Source organism: Drosophila grimshawi, unplaced genomic scaffold, assembly GCF_018153295.1.
Source record: "Drosophila grimshawi isolate 15287-2541.00 unplaced genomic scaffold, ASM1815329v1 contig_311, whole genome shotgun sequence".
In the NCBI taxonomy this organism is placed as follows: Eukaryota; Metazoa; Arthropoda; class Insecta; order Diptera; family Drosophilidae; genus Drosophila; species Drosophila grimshawi.
The window spans coordinates 16,532,609-16,548,100 of record NW_025063098.1 but is presented as its reverse complement, the minus strand read 5'-3'; the positions used below and the strand labels follow the sequence as shown (position 1 = coordinate 16,548,100).

At 37.3% G+C, this 15,492-nt stretch overlaps 2 protein-coding genes across 21 annotated transcripts in view; one reads left to right on the top strand and one right to left on the bottom strand.

Annotated features, from left to right (window-relative positions):
* LOC6567756 (TLD domain-containing protein 2) overlaps positions 1 to 15,492 on the top strand; it is a 76,452-nt gene that overhangs the window by 43,315 nt on the left and 17,645 nt on the right. For 4 of the 19 annotated variants that reach the window (XM_032739995.2, XM_032739993.2, XM_032739987.1 and 1 more), the window contains 11 exons: positions 2,834 to 2,937; positions 4,718 to 5,014; positions 5,822 to 6,337; positions 6,470 to 6,576; positions 6,649 to 6,803; positions 7,464 to 8,058; positions 8,575 to 8,738; positions 9,514 to 9,668; positions 9,733 to 9,895; positions 9,971 to 10,163; positions 10,670 to 10,759. In XM_032739995.2, coding sequence (XP_032595886.1) covers positions 2,834 to 2,937; positions 4,718 to 5,014; positions 5,822 to 6,337; positions 6,470 to 6,576; positions 6,649 to 6,803; positions 7,464 to 8,058; positions 8,575 to 8,738; positions 9,514 to 9,668; positions 9,733 to 9,895; positions 9,971 to 10,163; positions 10,670 to 10,759 — 2,539 coding nt within the window. Of the gene's footprint in view, positions 1 to 2,833; positions 2,938 to 4,250; positions 4,269 to 4,717; positions 5,015 to 5,343; positions 5,470 to 5,821; positions 6,338 to 6,469; positions 6,577 to 6,648; positions 6,804 to 7,463; positions 8,059 to 8,574; positions 8,739 to 9,080; positions 9,213 to 9,513; positions 9,669 to 9,732; positions 9,896 to 9,970; positions 10,164 to 10,669; positions 10,760 to 15,492 lie in introns of those variants that run through there. The other 15 variants (XM_032739997.2, XM_043215000.1, XM_043214999.1 and 12 more) reach the window with 11 other exon arrangements.
* On the bottom strand, positions 9 to 1,923 carry LOC6567757 (probable mitochondrial import inner membrane translocase subunit Tim17 1). 2 transcript variants are annotated; one of them, XM_001994007.2, is made up of 3 exons: positions 1,510 to 1,923; positions 705 to 928; positions 9 to 240 (listed from the first exon to the last, which is right to left on the bottom strand). In XM_001994007.2, the coding sequence occupies exons 1-3, from the start codon at positions 1,829 to 1,831 to the stop codon at positions 220 to 222; spliced, it is 567 nt and encodes a 188-aa protein (XP_001994043.2). In that variant the 5' UTR covers positions 1,832 to 1,923; the 3' UTR covers positions 9 to 219. The 2 variants fall into 2 exon arrangements, with proteins under 2 accessions (XP_001994043.2, XP_032595899.1); XM_032740008.2 differs by lacking the exon at positions 705 to 928 and having other exon boundaries at positions 1,510 to 1,883.

Genomic DNA, 15,492 nt, shown 5'->3' with positions numbered 1-15,492 from the left:
AATGCACGGCAAATGAATTTTAATGAAACTGAATGAATCGAGTGCCAGAGCAATTGTGTTTCAATACAATTTCGAGGCATTTTGATGCATGCCCCCGCCGCGGCTACAATCAAAAAGTATTAACTGATTGTATACATTTATTTATTTATTTTGATTTTGTAGTATTTTGTATGCGTTGTGAGTCTGCCTGATTCTATCGATGACGCAGCAGTTTACGTTCTAAGCCGGCAACGAATTGGCCTGTAAAATAGAAAGAAAATTAAAGAAAAACTATTGAAAATTCGTTGTTTTTCAAGCCCATCAAGTGTGTGTCTCGTGTGTTTATAATTCTAAAGTAATGACTTTAAAACTGTAGAAACTGTGTAGCATAAATGTACTCTAGTTATTTACTGATGGAGTTAAATTCTTAGTTCAAGCTGATTGGATACCAATTTCTTTACTATTTTCAACTTTAGTCTTTTAAACACAAAGAATTCTTTTTCTTTTTTAATAGGTTTTTGTTTATATATCTTATGTACTCCAATATATATCGAATAATCTTTAGAGATAGATGTGCAACGATTAAATAAAATTACTTTTGTTTCTGAGTGTAGTCGTGCAACAAAAAGAGGCACACACACAACCAATATATGCCACATTTTGTTGCAAAAACAAATGAAGTATTAGTGAATAGTTTTGTGCAATGTAATATCTCAAAGACTCGCCTCATTTGGCTCCACATAGAAGCTGGGGATCGGCTGCTGCTGCTGCTGTTGCTGCGATTGTTGCTGCTGACGCATTTGATGCTCATTATAATGCTTCATGCGTTCCAGCACGGATATCTGGCGATAGTTATCGGCCGTATAACGCGATATGGCAATGCCGGCGCCCTCGATCAAAGCGAGCAGCACGCCGCCAACTAAAGCGCTGCTCAGCATGCCAGCTACACCTGAAATCCCAACACATATTTGTTATAAACATTCAGATTAATACTATGCACAGCTGTTGACAACTGAAAAAAAAGCGTATCTTCAAATCTCTACTCCAGAGCACAATGAACTGTTCAAAGAACTTTTTTCTACAAATGAATCGACTTCAAATTTATACTGAATGCAATTTTTACTCGTTGAACTGATCAGATCCGAGTTAGCAGCAAAAACTATTTATGGATATGAACTTGAAATCAACTATGATTATTTAAAGTTTGAATAATCAATGCAAGCTTTATGAGTAACTGAAGCGATCTCTACTTCTGTTTGTTATATATACAAACATACTTCTACAACATTTTCAAATTCAAATTTGTGTATTTATTGTCTCAATTGACCCGATTAGATGTGATCAATTTTGCACATAAAGATCATCTTTATAGTTATGGACTTGGATTCAGCAATGATTTGTTAAAGTTCACGCCTTCAATAAATCCATAAATATTATGTATAACTCTGACTTTGTCTATACTTTCAATTCCAATGAGTTGCCAACAGTTGTGCAGCTGTTGCACAAATGTGTATATATTGATAAGCTCACCGCCACGTGCAGCTAGAATGCCGCCAGTTAGTGCACCGCTAACAATTGAATTCCATGGATCCTCCTTGCCCCGACTGTAGACCAGGCTGCAATCGATGGCGCTAAATGTGCCGCCCCAGACAGCAAAGCTGCCACCGACCAGGCCGGAACGGGCGCGCACCGCTGCCAGGCCACCAATGAGGCGTCGCTGGAAGCCGTGCGGTGCATTGCGGAATCCCTTGATCGCCTGAAAGATGCCACCACCCACAGCGCCCATGGTGAATGCCCCGCCGCAGTCCTCCACAATGCGAAAGGGGCACGGTTCGCGTGTGTATTCCTCCATTCTGATCAAAAAATCACCAGCAAAACTGTTCGTTCAGCAATAATTATTATTGTGAACGTTTCGAGTTGTACGAACTTTAAGCACAAATCGTCGCCTACTTTCTCAGACTTCCATTAGGAGTATATATTATTTAAAAATCTATTGGATTCAACTTTAGGTTATATCGGCTGTCAGCCCGATGGGCTGACACACTTAGGTCTAACCTAACTTCATGTACAAAATGAATATTTATCAAAGTTTTAAGTTCATCAAGTTTTTGCTTTCCATAGTATTTCTGCAGGAAAATAAAAACACAATTTGCAAGACTAATCAGATTATTTGTATATATTACATGTATATATATATTTTTAGTAAGAGTTTTCCATATTCGCTAAGAGCTTTAACAAATTCGATTTGTATTTCAGAGAGATTGCTTTATTTATAGATAGCTTAAATTTGAATTAATTTTCACAAACAGCAGCAGGCATTAGACATAAATCAAATTTGCTTAAACTGCATTTAGTAGTTGCAGTTGTTGCAATAGCAAAACGATACAAATTCTATAAAAATCCCCGAGTAAATTTTGAGGACAGACAAAAACAACAACAACAACAACAATAACGACAAACAAGAACAACTCGTGACTTGCTCCGACTCCACACAAATCGAAGGCATTTAGAGGTTAAGTCGGCTAAAACATGAAAACAAATCTTAAAATGCGTCGTTGACCATTTTTGGTCACTAAACGTTTGTTGATTGCCAGAGATAAACAAAAAACAACGAACAAAAACATACAATAAAAAAAAGTAAAAAATTACACACAACAAATAATAAACACATAAATAAATAAATTGTTAATAGCTAGTTATGGCCACAATTTAGGCTGGAAAATTTGTAAAAGATAAAGATCGGAGCAACTCAAGTTGCTATCGCTTTACAATCGCAATTGACTAAACAATCATTTTGTGCTTTGCCACGAATTTGTTTTTTTTTTTTGTTTTTTATTTTCTTTTTATTCAACAGGAGCAAGTCGCGCAGCGTTGATCATGGCCTTGCGGCACCTTTCGATTTGGATTCGTTGCGCTCGAAAGTTGAGCAGCGTTTTGAGAGCGTCGACAAATTGTCAAGTGAGTATTTTCAATATTTCAAATTTCAAATAAAGTGCGCGCGCGCGACATCAACGCCATCTATTGCATTCGTTCGCTAAGCTTAAGTAACGCTAAGTTGGCTGCGCAGTGCAAAATGCTCGTTTGACAACAGCGCGCACAACTGTTATCACTATTTTTGTGATTATCAAATTACATAAGTGTTTTGGCTGCATAGCAAAGCAGTAGTATCAGTAAGCATACAATTTAGTATTGTTTTGCTCAGTGCTGGTATTGTTTACTAAGCAAACTTTTTATTATGTTGGTCGTTTGTCTGTTAAATTTAAACGGCGCTAGTTGAGTTCAAATTGTATTTTTTGTTAACAGCAATTGAATCAGTTGTTCTGTTATTACGATTGAGCAGAAAAAATGCGGTGGCGGGATAACGGTTCTTGTAGCATTTTATTCCCTCTTCAAATAAAAACATATTTTATTTTGTGTGAATAGGAAAGACAATTCGGATTAATAAAAAAAAAACGCCAAACGAATGAGTGTTTGACATATCAAAAACACCAAAGACAAAAATCAATTATCATTAGCCAAATGTGACTAAAGTATTGACGGTATCTGACAATAATTACTGAGTCATCAAACTTTGCCAAAGCCCCAAATATTGATAAATACAAAATTATGAAAAATAACAAATTGTTATCAAATGTTAACACGCACTTGAAACCCGCTAAATACAATGTGAATATTTATTGACTTGTTGAAGTTTCGCCGGCATTCGCGTTGCATTCCGCCGTTTGTTTGTATTCCCCACGCGAAAAACGGTCGACTAAGCAAAAAAACAAAAAAAAATTTGTGTTGACTGCAGCGTCTCTCTCTCTCTCTCTGCTGGCTGTCAACGAAGATGTTGTCGTTGTGTTGTTGTAATTCGTGCTTAGGACGAAAGCGCTGCTAAAGAAAATAAGCAAAGGACGCGCTATAAAGTGACAAAATGACAAATTGTATTTTATTTTCTTTTCTGTTCGATTCGCAAAGCGAGCACAAAATATTAATGTGGGTCTAGAATCTTTAGTGCATAGTTCGAGATTTTATTGCTTTGATGATAAAGCTTGACAGTTGCCATTGGAACATTTTCAAAATGCTGGAAATTATTGAAATCTATGTGAAGCCTGCAACAAGAACAACAACGCCAGCAACAACAACAACAATGGCCGCCAATGAATTTGTTGTGATTTATTTGTGTCGTCAATTCGCGCAGATCGCACAGGATGCGATTAGAACGGGCGTAATCTATTCGCCCCTGCGACCCAATGAGGATCAATTTGTGATCTTTGAACAGCTGCCAAGGCCGCCGCCAGTCAAAAGTAAGTCAGGTACCAAGTGATCAACTGGACAACCCCCTGTAATAAATAGCCAGCAGTTGTAAAATGCCGTAACAAAGCTTTCGTCAACTTGAGAAGAGGAAGAGACAATCGCGAAACAGGCAGTGCATTTTAAGTAGCTGCTATGCTCTTTTGTTGCTCTGCTTTCCACCTGTTTCGTAAATATCTTCGATGATTTTTGTGTGCGTTCCTTCTAAAATGCTGGAATTTAAAAAAGTTGCAGGACAAAAACCATATTGATCCAGTTTAGGCTACTAGACTATTATATTCAAGATTTAACAGAGCAGCTAAACATTCATTTGTACAATTCTAGTTGAACCAAGAAACTTTACAACATAAAGCACACATGCATTACATAAATACACAACATAACATAAAGATAACAGTCGAAATATGTTAATTAACAGGAGTTAACGTTTTTTTATCCACAGAGCAAAAGTCTTCATTGCCCACCATACCCACCATTTCCTACACTGTGGGAAATCGCGACACACTGACCTCAGTGGCGGCCCGTTTCGATACGACACCATCGGAGCTAACGCATTTGAATCGCTTGAATAGCTCGTTCATATATCCGGGTCAGCAATTGCTGGTGCCCGATAAGAGTGCCAAAGATGATGCGTCAACCAGTTCGTCTGGGACGATTGAAGGGATCGGCGGCAGTATTTCCGGCAAGTCCAGTCCCATTGAGCGCAAGTTATCTAGCGATGAGAGCAAGCAGGAGAAAGGTAAGCGACGAACGGCTGGAAATGGTGCAATTGGTGCGATGATATTGAAGCTAACTACTTTGCAGTCTTATTTTAAGCTTTTTTTACGCAAAACAAACTAACATTATAACACACCAACACCATTTAAGTTGCGCGCTCACAGTGGTTTTTAGCGACGCTGTGCAAAGCGGCGCTAGCCAACACTTGTAATGTACACAACAGCCCTGTTCTAGAAAACATCTGATGACGTTGTGCAGCCCTCGCTTTGCACGAACGAGAATTCGTGACTGTTGTGCTGGTTGTGTTTGTTTTTTTATTTTGTGTGTGAAAACAAAGTAGTTTTTTAGTCATTTTTTTTCTTTGCTACCGTTGGGCCACGCAAGCCGCAAAATTGCAAACGCAAGTGTTGTAAAGTGCACGGACACGCGTCAGCCCCAGTTTCAGCATGCACACGGCTGTCTTTTGGCGTAACGGAGGTTAATTTTTGACACATTCTGCATTTGTTTTCAATTTATTATTGTTTTTGTTTTTTATTATTTTTTTTTTATTTGGATAAATTAAAAGTGCGAAATGACCTTGCGAAATTCGCAGCGCATTTAGCCCAAGTTGTCAGTCACATGGCGCGCATTTATATTGACAGAGATTTACATTTTAAATTAAATATCACATAAATCAATTCTGGTGGCTCAAAACACACACAAAGCACTCTATCTTATCAGATAGATAAAAATCACTGCGCGTGCTTTTTGCAAGTGGCCTACAAAAAAGGGAGATATATTTTTTGGTATATATAGTATTCACTAACGTGTCAAATCCCTTGCCTTGCAGATATTTTGGAGGGTCTGCGTCCAGGCTCACCCAAGCCGGGCCACATTGAACGCGTTGTGGGCAACAGCGGGTTGAGCAGCAACCGGCAGGCCGAGGAGCAGGCGGATAAGAGCGATGATCCGGTGATAACACAACGTTTTCTCAAGATCAATGTACGGCATATTACCGATGGCCAAGGCGTCGTTGGTGGCGTCCTTTTGGTCACACGCAATGCGGTCATGTTCGATCCGAACGTGAGCGATCCGCTGGTCATTGAGCATGGTCCCGAAAGCTATGGCGTCATTGCGCCCATGGATCTGGTTGTCAATGCCGCAATATTTCATGACATTGCGCATATGCGTGTCGCCGGAGGTGCTGGACCAAGTGTGGCTGCCGCCTCCGCATCGGCCTCGAGCGCCGGCAGCGATGCCGAGAAGCCAGAAATATACTATCCGAAGCCAGTATTAGTTGAGGAGGACTCCAAGGAGCTGTCCGAGCAGCAGGTCGATCTGGAGGTCAACAAGCAACGCTTGGATGGTAAGCTTTTAATCAGCTAAATGTTTTTTATTTATTTATAATATATGTTTTCCATTGAGAAAACAAAAATGAAATGAAACCAAACTCACTCTAGAATATGAGAATGTGCCTAATCATTTTGTATAATTGCAGTCGAAGTTGGTTCATTGGAGATCACCGATGATCAGGAATCGCTGTGTTCCAGCACTGGTCGTGAGGGCGATGCCTTCCCCAAGGCCTTTGAGCGTGAACGTGTCGAGGTGAGTTGCAAAAATCGAAATATTTCCATTAACACAGTTGCATTCATTGTGTGTGTTTTGTTCTTTTTTAAGGATACATCAACGGATGCCAAAGATAGCGCTAAGACTGACGCTCACGATGAGGACGAGGATAAGAAAATGTTGGGCCTGACAAATACACGCAGCACGCTGGAGGAGCGACGCAAGAGTCTACTGGATCATCACTGGGCCATTCCGAGCAAAGATCGGTTAGTGTTTAAGCAGCTGTGTTTGCCGGGCGAAACGTATTCGAATTATGTCATCAGATCTGTTTTGAATACATCTGCCCATATTTGTACATGTGTAATTATAGCCATAATTTTTGTCTGTCTTTCTGTCGCGAGAGCTGTCAGCCAGATCGGATCTTTACATAATATGTATATATGTATATCTGATATGTGTTCCATCTATATGCTATATGCATATCAAATATCTCCCATTTGAACAAACACGTCTATGGAAAAGTTTTTAGTTTTCAATTTCAGTCAGCCATCAAAGAAATATGTTTTTAAATCATTCTTCTGTTTGACAGCTGCGCAATATGATTATTGTTTGTAACCTAAAAAAGTATTTCATCGTCTTCGGTTTACCGAAGAGAGGAGCGGTGTTCTGATTTTTAATTCGATTGTTTTCTGTTTTAACAAAAATCTTGTGATTATTTATTGTTATTAATTTTTGTGTTCAACCATTTTCTTTGTGTTTTTACTTTCATATCTCAAACTGCAACGTCAAAACATATGCAATATATGTTATTTCACGCTTTACACACACACACACAAACACACGCACACACACTTGTAATTTGTAACTGTAAATACGCACAAACTGTACACACTCTGCACCCCTCCCCAACCAACCAAAATACTCAGCTATTGTTTGTCTAATTCCCGAAGATCATCGGAAGACGAGGCCGACAACGAGTCCAACTTGACGATCGATAGCGGCGCACGCGTCCAGGAAACACAATCGGCAGCCAGTTCGATTAGCGGCCAAACAGTCACCGCTGCTGGTGCTGCACCAACTGCAGCTGCAGCTGCAGCTTCTGTTGCAGGTGCAGGTGCAGCTGCTGGTGCTGCTGTTCCTCCAGTTGCTGGTATGCTGCCACCGTCTGGCATCGATTTGGAGCATCTGGAGCAGCTGTCGAAACAGTCGTGCTACGATTCGGGCATCGATATACGTGAACCAGTGCCGGCCATACAACCAATACCAAAGAAAACCGTTTACAGTGACGCCGACATCGTTCTCAGCTCCGACTGGGTGCCACCAAAGAACATTGTGCCCACACACTTTGGTGAATCGCCGCCGCGTGGCACCATTCTCGGCCAGAGCCTCGACACTGGCGGCGCACGCAAGAAGACCTCCAGTGTCAGCTTCAGTGTCGACGACGAGGCTGCTCAGCAGGCACAGGCCCAAGCAGCGGCAGCTGCGTCCAGCGTCGACAAGCAAGCGGACAAAAAGAATAAGGTTAGTGTAAAAGTGCCAATCATTAATAGCTTAGAAGATTTATACTTATAGGGATCTATTCGAAAAAGGCTCGACTTGCAAATATCCTGAATAAATATTCAGTCTGCTTATATTAGTTTCTTAAATATGAAATTTCTTATTCGATATTGATGGAATTTTGACAGTTTAACTATAATTAATTTGTACTATCGACAATCGATTTGTATCGATATTCGCGAAAGGGATGCAGTTATCGATAAACTGAAATAAACCTAATCTTAAATAATGCATGGCAAATGAGAACTCATTCGACATTTGAAGTCTCTAACTCGTTTAGTCTCTGAGATCAGCTTCAGTTTTCAGGATATGTTCTTAATTGTTAGACTTTATTGGATATTTAATAGATAACTTAAGATTGGAGGCAGACTATAATAGCTAAAAGTTCTGGACAATTTTACACTATGAAAGATAATATTTTTAAGTGACAACTGTTTATACTTATTACTATGGAATTTTAATTTATTCTCGCTTTTGCAGATGTTGAAGCGTCTGTCGTATCCATTGACCTGGGTGGAGGGCCTCACCGGCGAGGGCGGAGCACCGCCGGCACCTGGCGGCAGCCTGAACAAGTCATCGGACACGGATTCAGCGCCCAATACGGGTGACTCCAATCAGAGTGTATTTTCGAAAGTATTCTCAAGGTGCGCTAAACACAAATCAGCTCTATTAACTGCTTTCTATATATATATAAATATATTTATATATATATCAATATAATTGGTGACACAAATTTGTTTATTTCGTTGACAAAAAAAAAAAAATAATAATGAAAAATGCTTACCTTCGGTTAATGCGGATCGGCTGCTTTTGCAAAACACACACATTTGTTTAACTTATGCTTTTCACACTCATACACACAATAACACTGAAACTCCAACACACACACACACACGCACACACAACAAATGTACACACTCGATATACGACATGTGAAAATGGTACCCCAAAAAAAAAAAAAAAAATGTTTATATGCAATTACTTAGCTCACCCATCACTCTGGTCTCAGAGCTGGGCGGCAATCTATTTTCGAAAACACCGTCCGAAGAATCTGGTGGGTCGCCAGTGCCGCCATTAACTCCACATTCGACACATTCCGAGGGTCACATGACCTATGGGTAAGGACGGATTTGGATGATGTGTTGTGTGCTGTGATCAAGTTGTTCCAGCTGATGTTGTTGTTGTTGTTGTTGTTGTAGTAGTGTTATCATTGTTGTTGTTGTTCCTGTTGCTCATGGTCAACTTTCAGTTTACACACTTTTCTTTCATAAGCAAAATTTTTGTTAATAAATTCGCAAAAACTCTCATCAGAGTCGAAAGTTTAGTTTCAGTCGGCGTTTTGTGAATTATTCATCAGCTTTGAATTGAGCTTAATTCGGTGTTAAACTAATAATAATTTGATGCGTTTGCTACACACAGGCGCTCCTCGATTGGCACCTTTATACGGCCGCACTCCTCGGAGGGCACCTCGTCGAGCACAAAGCTGAAGGAGGCCAAACAGCAGGCGCCCAAACTGGACTATCGCTCCATGGTCTCCATGGATGACAAGCCGGAATTGTTTATCAGCGTGGACAGTGAGTGATTTACACTTCATATATATACATACTAGATATTTATGTATTCAAATTTTACTTGCAGAGCTTATACCGCGTCCCGCACGCGCCTGCTCTGATCCACCTTTGTATTTCCGCCTGCGCATGGGCAAGCCCATTGGCAAGGCAATACCGCAGGGCACCACAGTCATGTCCTATGGCAAGAACAAGCTGCGCGCCGAATATTGGTTCAGTGTGCCCAAAAATCGGTGAGTAACAAATGCCAGTCCATTCAGCGACAAAACAGTGAAAAGCTAATTCATTTATTTGTCATATCTGCGCAGCGTTGATGAGCTCTATCGTTTCATAAACACCTGGGTGAAACACCTGTACGGTGAGCTGGACGAAGAGCAAATAAAGGCGCGCGGCTTTGAGCTAATCCAAGAGGATACCGAATGGACAAAGAGTGGCACCACCAAATCCGGCGGTAGTCAGGATGGCGAGGACATTAGCGATCTCACCCGCGAGTCTTGGGAGGTGAGTTCAATTTGTAGACCTCTCTATATAATCTCTATCAGCATTTCTGTTGATGCCCTGTGCGACTTTTCATATATATACTTCCATATATATATATATATAAATATAATTTTTAATCTATTGCTCTTTTATATGCGCTGAGTTTTTCTCTCGAATTTTTTCCACTAAACCAAATATAAAATAAATAAAAAAAAAACGTTGCTCTCTCAAAATTTTGAATCCCCAAAAAAATACAAAATAAATATATATAATTTTAGGTTATGCCTCGAAATTGTTGCGCAATACGAAATTTTTAATATATATTAATATTCTCTTGTTTACTTTTTCATACTTGTGTTACCTTTACGTCTCTCTTTTTTACGTTTCAATAATTGCATTTGTTTATCGTTACAAAAAAAAAAAAAAAAACTATAAACTAAATACACAAAACTCTGCCAATCCATAAAAAAAAAAAACAATTGAAAACCAAACCGACAACTGAAAACTGAAAAATCTCTATACGACAGCTTCTAAAGGCGCCGTTCGCCAAGACCTACAAGATCATAAAAACGGCTTCGCATGCCGCATCGCATGATTTGGAAATGTTGGGCGGCGAGGTTAGGATTTAAAACCTTTTAATACGAATTCAATATTCTTCCACCTAAAACTAAACTGTGTTGTTGTTCAAAAGCACACAAAAAAAAAAAAACAGATTAAAAACACCCCACCTTTGAAATTTGTGTGAAAAAATTATGTGCATTTATTTTATGTACTTATCTTATTTTCTTTAAGCACAATCGATTTTTGATTGTTGTTCATTTTGTGTTTTTGGCTCGCTCGTTCTTTGTTTTCGTAGTTTATCCCAGTTACACTTAATGCATAATGCATAATGCATAATGTTTTAATGTTTTTTTTTTTTCTTTCTTTTTTGTAACTATTTCTTGGCACATTTTCAAGCACTTATCTCTCTGTGTGTGTGTGTGTGTGTGTGTGCGTGTTTCTGTGGCACACAAATATTTATAAACAATTTGAAAATACCACAAAATTATTTTTAATTTATAATTTTCTTGCATTTCTTTTTGACACTGTTTGTGTTCATTTTAGTTTTCAGTTTTGCATTCAGCATTGGCTCATCCCACAGCGAGCATTGAAAATTCATTGTTTTCATTTCTCGTATATGCAACATACTTTTCACATTTCATATTGGCAACATTTGTAGTTTCATCATTCGACAATTATTGCAGTGCAAAACATTATCATTGAATTCATATGAAGGTTGCAAGTTGACAGTAGAAATGCGACTAAAATAAGTTTAGTTTGGTTTGCTCATCGAATGTATATCAAAATAAAAATGAAGAACATCTTAATGAAATATGCTCAAGGCACTTAAGATCAATTACAATTACTTGTTAAGTATTTATTATTTTTTTCTGTGTACTTGCATTTATTGAATTTTCAACACCAGTCTTTTTTTTTTTTGGTCTGCACTTTATGTGCTTCTGCAACATCAAATTGTTGCAATCATTAAATTGAGGTTTCTCACAAGCTCCTCTCTCATTACACGACCAACAACCACATGTGTTGCTCAACCTACAAGACATAATTATATATAGATATATATATATATGCGTATCACTTGCATATCTTTAAGGTTATTAAGCTATAACTAATACAAATTTATTGTGCCAATTATCACTTGCATAATTAATTTTGAACGTTAGGATTGACTTTGAATTAATTATGCATGGTCCACAAAATAATTAAAACTAGCATTCAAAATTTAATTCATTCGACAATTAGCGCTTTTCTTTTTGTTTTCATAACAATTTCGCAACTATTTTGTGGAACACGTTTTTCTTAGCCAAAAACCGTGCCCCCAAATATAAATATATATGGATTGGTGTATCTATTTATATAAATATATGGATCAACACGATTCACACGTCGTATGAGTAATATGTGTTTTGTCTGGCAAGCAGCTAAAATATTGACTCTGAGTATTCACTTCATTTCACCAAAAGTCTCAATACACTGTTAATTAATGGGTGTTTCCCTGAAACCTAACCTTTATTATTATCTCTGTTATCTGTACCGACCACCATTTCCCACAATTGCAAACAAATTGTTTCCTCATCATCGAAATAATCACAACATGAATTTTTTGAGAGATAACCTATAAAATGCAAGAGGTTATCAAGCAAATAACTAATCTTAAGTCGTAGTAGTAGATTAGAATCGATTTCTAATTATTTCACCTTTATGTGATTAATTCAAATTTCATAATTCGTCTTAATACTTTTGTCCTCTTTGAGTTTACCAAGACTAAACAATATATTTTAATATTTTTATCAATTTATATTTATCATATAACTGTTAATTGGATTCAGTTACGTGAATTAATTAACCAGAGAAGTTTCGTATTGGAAAAAATTGTTGTTGTTTTTAAAAATGAAATATTCAACTGATAAGAGGCTATCAGGAGGGGAAAGGCCTAAAGAGCGTTTCCACATTTGCTGTACTACTACAGTAGTCGCCCGTCAATTGATACGCTTGGGTTTTCGAGTTAATTCCGTTTTTTGTAATGTTTAACAACAGAAATTGTCAATTCTAAATTGATTAATGGTATATTCTATTAAAAAATGTCAAAGACCAACAAAAAGTTGATTCTCAAATTGATTCCTGTAACAATTTGAATATTCAAATGACCACTGTACTATATAAAAAGAATTCGTAAACGAGTTGCTTATTATAAAACTACAGTGAAACCCGTTTAAAAAAAGGCACACGTCAAAATCTGAATTATAATGCTACAACAGGTTATCGGGTCACTTTTAAGCGGCAATCAAAAATAAAATCTTACAAATGATCGTATAATATTAAAATAAATATGTATGCTCCAAAAATAATATATGTGGCTGTATCTGCATCAAGTGTTGAGTGCATGTAAAAAACAAAGCAGACAAGTTGCTTGTGTTTTTGTTGCTCCCATCGAGAACCGGTTACGCGGTTTGGTTTTGTTGTTGTTTTTGTTATTGCTGTGCTTCTATTTCTGACAGAAGTGAGCGTGTGCCTAAACATAACTAACTAAATGCCTTCATTCATTGAACAAAAGCAAATTTGCATATAAAGAACGGCCAAAAGATGAGCCACACGAACAAAGCCAGCGATGTACATTAAAAGCCGCGCTGGGAATGTGCACACAACAGTGCCGTCCAAAACAAATGGCACCGTTATTCATTCAAATTACTGCTATCTTAGTTGTCTGGGCTTTGCTCTGTTTTATATCAACATTGAAATATCAGGAAATATTTGGACAAATATTGTCTGAAGCCAAATCTGTGGCAAACAAATTTGGAGCTGTTTTTAAAAATATTAATAATAAAAGTACAAACAAAGAACTAAAGTTGAATATAAAGCTTTGTTCAGTTTTCAATCATGGAAAGAGCTGGTGTCCTGCTCCGATTGCGATCGCTCGGGCCATCCATCGTGTCGCTTGTACGGAATGTAAATGTATTTTATTTTTAATTGTGTGTTCTCCACGTGCAGCTTTTAAAATTAAACATGTCTTAATTTTAAATGACCTTTTTAAGTATTCCTTTGTACGTTCTTAATCTTATGCGTGTATGTAATTAATTTAATTTTTGTGTTCATGATTACGCTTATTTGTGGATCGCCGCAAGTATTCTAAGTATTCCGCAATGTGTAGTTAGACACAATGGTGTAAACCCGGATAGTTCATAAATTATTCAAATAGGTTTTTGTTACCACCTTAATTACGTTTCGATACGTGATGGGATTGTATTTGTTTAGTGTTTTTAACAAATGGGAATATTCGAAATAAGAAGACGACATTCAGCTAACCCTTCCAGAAGAAACTTTCAGCAGACACATCTTTCGTATGAAAATTAAGCCATGGGTGTTATTTATGTCGGTGTGTATTATATAAAGTAAACAATTAATTATGGTCTTGAATTAATTACGTTTTATTAAAATATACTGCGCTTGTCATTTAGCCGGTTATTGTTGTTATTGTTTTGTGTTATTGTTTTTTGTTTTTGTTTGGTTTTTGTTGATAATTTCGTCATCGTCGGGGTCTATTTAATTCCTTTTGTTGTATGCTCCATCCGGTTTTTCAGTTTCAGTAGCTTTAGTTTGCAGCTAGATTCTATTGCCTCTTTTGCCCAATTAACCAATTAGGCAACAGGCCACGCCCACACGTTCAGCAAAGTGCAACCAGTTTGTTGTTTTTATTTGTTTGCCATTAATTGCCAAGTGTTTTACATATATGTCGATATATTTGTCTATATTTATACATTTGCTGATATAACATAACGCGTACTTGTTGTACGATCAATTAGTTTCAATGAATATTTGACGACGAGCGCCATCGTCTTTTGAGCAATTGAGAAAAGTGCGATTCCCAGTTGAGAATTGAGCTCCTCTTTTAAGTACCAATATATTTGCATACACAACACATTCTGCAGTCCAATCCACAAATTATTTTTTATTTTCGGTTGATGATGAGGACAATCAACAAAATGTTTTTTAATTTCGCACAGCGTTTGCCATTCTAAAACAAATTTTGTATGGCAGTGCACTATAAAATTTAAACTGTATAAATTAAAAAGAACACATGCCTCGATATAGTATACATATATATATATGGTTTTCCAGATCCAGTTTGTTCAGAAAGTCGATTATCGTCCTCAACAGGATGGATAAATAAGATCAGCTGTTCTTCTTATCAGCAAGAAAGCAAAATTATGCTTGAAGCTCAATCTAAAATCTATATTCAAATGATTTTTCGCACAGTCTCACAGCAGAAATCCATCTGCAATCGCTTAACTAAAATATGAGTCACAAATCATTTTATGCTTTGCAATTGAATTAAACTTGAACGCTATGCAAACTAAGAATTTCTGCATGCACACAATACTTGAGTGTTTGTGTAAATGTTGATAAGAAACAAAACAAGCCCACATTTGTTTATAGCCACCATAGAATAGAAATTCCATAAAATGCTATTTATATTTATGTGAAGCATTTCATTAGTCTGACTTAAGATATAAATGCTAAAATCTGAAGTTGATTTTCGGCAACTCGTTATAATATTATTCTTAGCCTGTTCTACCGATGTTATAGCAATCTTTCTTTAATTAACTTCAATCAGTTAACGTTTGCTGCAAGTAATTTATAAGGCCTAAAATAAATAAAGGCAGACTGATTCATATTTACTGATTTATATTATAAATATATAAGAATAGAAAACATGTGTTTTTATTTGAATCGATAGCAGTTGATAATGTTTTGATTTTGATCATGCTAATGTAAGACATGCAACTATTTGTCT

Excerpts from the sequence above, each read along its gene's own strand:
- LOC6567757 (XM_001994007.2), bottom strand. The coding sequence starts at position 1,831 with ATGGAGGAATACACACGCGAACCGTGCCCCTTTCGCATTGTGGAGGAC. Across the intron at positions 929-1,509 it reads CATTCTAGCTGCACGTGGCG|GTGTAGCTGGCATGCTGAGC; the intron begins GTGAGCTTATCA and ends TTGGGATTTCAG. Across the intron at positions 241-704 it reads TCTATGTGGAGCCAAATGAG|GCCAATTCGTTGCCGGCTTA; the intron begins GCGAGTCTTTGA and ends TCTATTTTACAG.